This window comes from Salvia hispanica, chromosome 3, assembly GCF_023119035.1.
Source record: "Salvia hispanica cultivar TCC Black 2014 chromosome 3, UniMelb_Shisp_WGS_1.0, whole genome shotgun sequence".
Taxonomy (NCBI): Eukaryota; Viridiplantae; Streptophyta; class Magnoliopsida; order Lamiales; family Lamiaceae; genus Salvia; species Salvia hispanica.
The window spans coordinates 52,675,898-52,683,875 of NC_062967.1; the positions used below are offsets into that span (position 1 = coordinate 52,675,898).

The 7,978-nt window shown below is 38.6% G+C and overlaps 1 protein-coding gene across 1 annotated transcript; it reads right to left on the minus strand.

Annotated features, from left to right (window-relative positions):
- Positions 1-1,916: 1,916 nt before the first annotated feature.
- On the minus strand, positions 1,917-2,919 carry LOC125210480 (NDR1/HIN1-like protein 13). The gene has a single exon (XM_048110031.1). It carries the CDS (start codon positions 2,917-2,919, stop codon positions 2,125-2,127), a length of 795 nt encoding a protein of 264 aa, XP_047965988.1. The 3' UTR covers positions 1,917-2,124.
- Between the last annotated feature and the right edge of the window lie 5,059 nt (positions 2,920-7,978).

Sequence of the window (7,978 nt, forward strand, 5' to 3'; positions counted from 1 at the left end):
TTATCTCTCCAATTAATACATTCAACCACTTTTTCTCACTCCTATTAAAATATCCATCTTTCTTTATCTCTCTACTTTAATACTTACACCCACATTTTCTCTCTCAAATTAAACACTTTAACCAATAACTCCTAAAACTCCGTGCCGACTAAGGAATGTGTCATCTTAGCCGGGACGGAGGGAGTATATAATAGTAGTACTAGACTACTAGCATAAAGAGAGATCTAGAGTTGCAATGCAGTATATTTAGAAAAATTGAAGAAACAAAAATCGGTTCTTTTTTAGGGTGCGAAGCACAAAATATAAAATAACCTAAAAATTATTTTACTACCATAATAATGGAAGAATAAAATAAAATAAAAATAAAGTAGAGAAAAATATATTTCTACTTTTAGAAATTGATTATTTTTGTTGAAATACTCTAAAGAGGAAAATGCTTCATTTTCATTGTAATAAATGGAGTACTTTCATATTAAATAAAATATTAAAATAATTAAATCCAAAAATAAAAGACCCAAATATATAATGAATTATAAAATCGGTACTAGTATATCAGTACTTACACATGTATAACACTACAATATCACTTTTTTTTTTATTATTACATATACTTAGGTAACGATAAAAATAAAAATATAATAAAAATATATCTTTGAATATCATAATTAATGGTTCTTAATAGAGCTCTTTTAAAGTAATAACCACTAACAAAAGCGTCACGCCTTTAGCATAGCAATGATTAGTCCTAATTTAAAGAGTTATAGAGCCTTTTTATAATGATAGTCTTTAAAATGATCTCATTATTGATCTACTCCACCACTTTAATCAGGAAATATATCCTAATCCTACTGGTTTTGTGTATAAAGCAACTATCATGCTATTAGTTTTGGAGTTGGGAGACATCCAAACTTGCATACTACCGAATAAAAAATTAGAAAAAGGAAAAGGGATTAGAAGCACTTTGCAAATAATTATTGTCAGAGCAATCATACATTTGTAACCTTAACCCATACACCTCCATGGTTGCAATTATTATAATCGTTGTTACAATAAAACTAATCGCAATTTTCTAATGATTCGTTTTATAATAAAACTAGTTTATAATTTATAAAAAGTCAATTTCAATTTAAAATTAATAGGCGTATAAATTATTACTGGTGTTGTATAAAATGATAGTTAACCTCGTATTACAAATGGGATTATTTCAAAATCTATACTGCTATTTTATGGATGATAAAAAAAAATTTAAATACCGTTTGGACTCAAACACGAAACCATTTTGCATCCAACCTATTTAAATCTATAATTATTTTTATATCATGAGTGACTTATTCACAAGGATACGATACGGGGATTCATGTAATTTCAGTTTGGGTCAAAATGAAGGCCCGTTAGCCTATATTAGGCCCATAAATTGAGCCAGCCCTTATTTAGTTTAATAAATTGGGTTAATATTCATTCAAATTATGAAGTTTGGTCAATTTTAAATATGCCTTGTGAATTTTGAAATTAAAATATTAAATCCTAATGTTTCAATTTTTCTTAATTGTCTCATCCATGCACAAAAATCATTTTTTTACGATATTCAAAGGACGTGTGTATTTTTTCTTTTATATTCTTTTATTTTCTCATTTATGTTCTTATGTTATTAAAATATTTTCATTTTTAACATCACAAAAGGATGTCGATTTGTGCATCGATGAGACAATTAATAAATATTCAAATTTCATGATTTAATATTCCAGTTTCATAGTTTATAGGACCGACCAAATTTTGACCGAACTTCGTGATATAAATGATTATACAAGGAGACATTTCGGTTCAATCTCAAAACCCAAAAAAATGCAAATAAAAAAACATACATAAATCTGCAAATGCTAGTTGATGATTATCTTTCAAAATACATACTACGAGCTTTTACAAAATTCATAGTCCATAAATGGACAAGAGAATAAAATTTCACGACAAAAACAATAGTCACAAAATCGGTTTAGATAACAAATATTCCATCCTCTATTCTAGAAACATAAAAACATGCTTCTCAAACGTACATTTATCATGTCATAATTAAACAAAATAGCACAATAATAATGTACATGTGACGCATATAGATCAATCCAAACGTTATAAACCAATTACACAACTTTGCCATGAAATTTTGGCATTCTTTGCCAATGAATGCCGAACCTTAAAATCGCAAAAAATCTGCAATATCAACTCCTCATTTCTCAACAAACTCCTCATCTCCACCGTCAAATCCATCGCCAGCTCCATGTATTTCTCCGATTCACTCCCCAATCTCTCCTTCACCGCGTTCGGCAGCGCCGCCGTCCCATTCCCGGCCAAACACACCGTGAAATTCGCGTTCCCCTCGTCGTTCTCGTTGATCGTGGCGGGCGCCCTCCCCCGCGCGATCCACTTTTCCTTAAACTCCAGCGAGGCCGCGCCCCCGCCGATGTAATGCATCGTCAGCCAGGGGTTCCTGTTTCCCGCCCGAATCCCCACACGAAATTCGGGCGGGGGACGCGTGGAATTGGAACCGGAATCGGAATTGGAATTAAATATTAAATTATTGGTCAAGTTGTAGGCGCGGATGTAGGTGACGTAGAAGGAGGGGGTGAGGGGGCGGTAGAGGGTGGAGCGGGCGGTGAAGGCGGCGAGGGTGAGGACGGAGACGATGAGGAAGAGGGGGAGGGCGAGGGAGCAGCGGAAGCGGCGGCGCCGGGGCTGGGATAGCTTGAGGGCGGTCTTGCGGGTGTGCTCCTCGACAATGCGGGCGTGGTCCGCGGGAGGGACGCGGCACACGTTGTCGAGGGGGAATTGGACCACGTAGGTCTCGTGGCCGGGCGGGAGGGGGAGGGGAGGGGGGCGGATTGGGGCTTCGGCATTGGTGTCGGACGGTGGGTGCCGCTCCTCCATCAGGGGAGAAGAGCGGCGGATGATGGAGAGAGTTTTGGGTGCTAGATTGGTATGTGTATCGGAAGTTACTAATATGGGGAGTTCTTTCTTTGCATGGAAATGGTGGTTATCATTTGCTTTGGGTGGTAATGCATTTTAAATATATATGTGTTTTTTGAGGGATGTTATGTGACCATGCCCTTTTTGGACTCTATTATACAACAATTTAATCCTTATCACTTAATTCATTAAATGAACTATTAAAATTATGTTATGTGACATCTAGTTTTCGATTCATTAAAAAATGTCACAGTGTTATTTATAAAAAATTTAGTAAAATGATGGGTAGGGTTGTTGTGGGATGTATGGACCTATTATTAATTGGGCTCAGTATTAATTATATTGGGCTCGGTCATATTTGAATTAATGAAGGCCTAATTGACTGTGTTTGCCCATATACGTGTTCAACCTGCGACTTACCAGGTGTGTTCCGATGGCCACCGCATGGCACTCCACTAGCATCACGATTGATGGCTGCTCGATTTAGAGTGTGTTTGTTTTGAGTGTGGTTAAACCAACCACTTCTATGTCTCATTCTTTCATTCTCTTTCTCTTTCTCTCTCTGTCTTCGGATTTGGGTTTCCTTTCTCCTCCTCTCTCTGATTCGTTCTGACCTTCCACTTGGATAGTTCTCTTCTCTTTTCCTATGAGATTTGAACGGGTATCTCTAGCGGAGGCAACTTTTTTGTTGACTCATGAAGTCTGGCGCTTGGTTGAATGTTTTTGTTTTACCTGCTAAGTTGGAGGAGGAATCTTCAGTCGATCCAGTGTATTCCGAGAGATTCACATATTCTTGAGTGTCCTGGTTGGTTGTGGTTATGAGAATGCATTGTTAGTTCTCGTGTTTGTGAGTTGTCCTGTACGATGTGCTATCGATTGAACCCTAAGGTTTGTGGTCTGACTATCTCATGGTGCTTACCTTGTGACTATTAGTGAAGATTGAGGCGGTCTTTTGCCCAATGCAGTTGTTGTTGCGACCTAAGCCATATTTTAATCTTTATATTTTCTTTAGTCTTTACTGCTTGATACACTATTTTTTAGCACTAAATAAACCTGCAAGTATACAGAGTATATATAGTATAACTAAAGGTCAGTACCGGATATCGAACACGAGGAAAATAAACACAGACTGTCTATCTTCTACTAAGACTCAATTACTATCTGGAGAAACGAAAGGTTTTGAAAACTCTTTGGAAACTGAAAGCAATGGAAAGCAAATAACAACTGATTGCAAATAAAACACGGAGATAAAATATAGAGGTAAGGAAATTCCAGGGATGTGCGTTCACGGTTATGGTTCTACAAATTCCAAACTACAATACTCTAGCACAGTTATTACTTTGATAGAACGAGTCACCTAGCTTACGCTCATGCGATGCAAACGTTGATTACAGGATTAGGGTTGTCAATCCTAACACGTAACTCCATAAAGCTCCTAAGACCCTTGAAAAGTCCTCACTCTCAATTAACAGTGCCGTTTAAAGAGAAGCTAACTGTAGCGTCTACTAAGTGGATCTAACTCGCTAGAACTCTCTCATAGTTATGAAGCAAGTTATATTAAATCATGCAAGATAGTGTCACTCAATCATGCAACATCAGAATTACTTAGGGAAGAAACAAAGTAAAAACAAAACGGATATTAATTAGAAAACTGGAATTGTATAGCCAAAGTCATGACTAACACATCCCTAGAATCCTATGAGTTTAGTTACAAATAATGAAATAAACTAAACACATAGATTGAAGGGAAGACAATTTGAACATAAAACTAAAGCAAATAAAACCCGTAGGTTGAATCCTTGTCGTTCTTGATGTTCTTGAAATCCTTCTTCAACTCCTTGCACAATGACGTACTCTAGCTTTTAATCTTTGGGAATTTATGTTGCAAAAAGAAGCTATCTTTTGATGAAGCTTGAGGTCCTATTTATATGGGAAAGTCAATCCTCATAGTAGATTGACTTTCCTTGTCGTGCTCTAGGTTTGTCCTTTTTGGGAGAAGGACTTTCCTTGTTGACAATGTAGATTGTAGAGGTTGAAGGGTCCTCCACTTCAAACTAATCATGAGCCTTTGTCAATTCCGTGACCATGATTGCCCTGCACTGTCGTTTCATCTACGTGTTTTATGTTCAAATTGTCTTCCCTTCAATCTATGTGTTTAGCTTATTTCATTATGTGTAACTAAACCTATAGGATTCTAGGGATGTGTTAGTAACGACTTTGGTTATACAATTCCAATTTTCTATTTAATATCCGTTTTGTTTTTACTTTGTTTCTTCCCTAAGTAATTCTGATGCTGCATGATTGAGTGAAACAATCTTGTAGGATTTAATACAACTTGCTTCATAACTCGTGAGAGAGTTCTAGCGAGTTAGGTTCACTTAGTAGACGCTACAGTTAGCTTCCCTTAAAACGGCACTGTTAATTGAGAGTGAGGACTTTTCAAGGGTCTTAGGAGCTTTTTGGAGTTACGTATTAGGATTGACAACCCTAATCTTGTAATCAACGTTTGCATCGCATGAGCGTAAGCTAGGTGACTCGTTCTATCAAAATAATAACTGTGCTAGAGTATTGTAGTTTGGAATTTGTATAACCTTACTATGAACGCACATCCCTGGAATTCCCTTATCTCTATATTTTATCTCCGTGTTTTATTTGCAATCAGTTGTTATTTGCTTTCCATTGCTTTCAGTTTCCAAAGAGTTTTCAAAACCTTTCGTTTCTCCAGATAGTAATTGAGTCTTAGTAGAAGATAGACAGTCTGTGTTTATTTTCCTCGTGTTCGATATCCGGTACTGACCTTTAGCTATACTATATATACTCTGTATACTTGCAGGTTTATTTAGTTCTAAAAAATAGTGCATCAAGTTTTTGGCGCCGTTGCCGGGGAAGACAATTCACTTTGGAGTGATATCTTCAAACGGACAATTTTACTACTTTGGATTTTAAATGCTTTCAGTTTTTATTTTTATTTTTTATTTTTATTTTTATTTTCTTTTGTTTTAATGGATTTCCTGCAGGCATGGAGAATCCATATGGTTACTATGATGAGCAACAAGGGGGATATTACGAGGAGTGCTATAACCCCGACCATGGGGGATCATACTACGACCCAAACGCTCTGATTACTCCTACGATGCACAAGATTACTGTTCTTATAATTATTCTGAAATATGTGCAGGTATGGAGGATGAATCCCGCTCCAATTGGAAGGATCTGTTAGAAATCTGCATTGCTGAAGTTCTCGAACATAGAAAGGTGACGAACCAGAGGCTGGAAAATTTGGAAAGGAATACAAGCACCTTGGAAAGAGGGTTGGCAAACCTCGTCACTCAAGTCGGGATACTGGAATTTAACCTTGGTATTCTAGCCACAACCATAGGAAGCAAGCACACTCCAGGTATGCTTCCTAGCCTGCCAGAGGTAAACCCGAAAGGAAAGTGTCAAACTGTGCAGTTGCGTAGCGGAACTACATATCAATCTCCGGAGGCAGGAGACCTAGGCAGGGGAAGAAGGGAGGCAGAGAAGTCGCCCAGCAACAAGTCTGTCGAAGACGTGCGGCAGCCCACCGCGCCACAACACGACGACCCGCCGGCTACCCCCCAGCAAGTCGAGACAGGCTCTGGAACGGACACTGATGAAGTCCCGGCAGCCGCCACACTCCATTGCGGCGGTCCGCCGGCTGAAAGGCAGTGTCACCATCCCATATCCCAAGTGATTGAAAAGCAAGAAGCTTGACGCCCAGTTTGCCAATATCTTGGAAGCAATGAGTAAGGTCCACATCAACATCCCACTAGTGGAAGCCCTGCAACAAATGCCCAATTATGCTAAGTTTTTGAAAGATTTGGTGGCCAAGAAAAGAAAGTAGGGAAAGTACGAGACATTGGGCTTAACAGAGAACTGCAGTGCTATCATCCAAAAGGGATTACCCACTAAACACAAGGATCCAGGGAGTTTTACTTTATCTTGTGTTTTAGGGAATGATGTGAAGGGTAAGGCATTATGTGATCTATGATCTAGTATTAATTTGATGCATTTATCTATTTACAGGAAACTTGATGCTGATAACATCCGCCCCACCTCAATTACGTTGCAAATGGCAGATCGGAGCACAACTACACCAATGGGAATAGTGGAAGATGTCTTGGTTAGAGTTGGAGAATTTATTTTCCCAGCTAATTTTGTTGTGTTAGACATGCAGGAAGACAAGAAGGTGTCTTTGATTCTTGGAAGACCATTTCTAGCTACTGGAGGAGCCATGATAGATGTACAGAAAGGAGAGCTTATATTGAAATTAAACGATGAAAGCATTACATTCAACATCTACGACGCCCTGAAATTCCATGGAAAGGAGGGGGCAGAAGGCTACCAAGGATGTAGTGTCATCCAAGTCGTCACCGATTGTGTGGGAGAAGTAGAAGTCACTTATCATCAAATCCAGGATCCCCTCGAATCTTGTCTTATAAATTCTTCCACACCTAGTGCTGACCTATCTTCTTGTGATGCTAATGTGTGTGCTATAATTGCAGAATTGGAAGTGCTACCGGAAAGAATCCCTCAAAAGGGGAACACATTCTTGCCATTACGCACTCCCGAAGAGGAGGCAGAGAGAAAGAAAGCAGTAGGGAAACTACGTGGACCGCCAAAGGTAGAGCTGAAGCCACTCCCCGAACATCTCAGGTACGCATTCTTAGGGCCAGATAACACCTTTCTAGTTGTTGTGTCCGCTGCTTTGAGTGTAAAAGAATGTGAAAAGCTTTTGTGTGTGTTGAACAAGTATAGGTCTGCCATAGGATGGTCTATTAGTGATTTAAAAGGGATTAGCCCAATCACATGCATGCATAGAATTTTACTTGAGGAAGGGCATAAACCTCGTGTGCAAAATCAACGTAGACTTAATCCTATCATGCAAGATGTAGTGAGGAAAGAGGTGATAAAGTTACTAGATGCAGGGATTATCTATGCAATATCTGATAGTGAATGGGTAAGTCCTACACAAGTAGTAGCTAAGAAAGGGGGGATG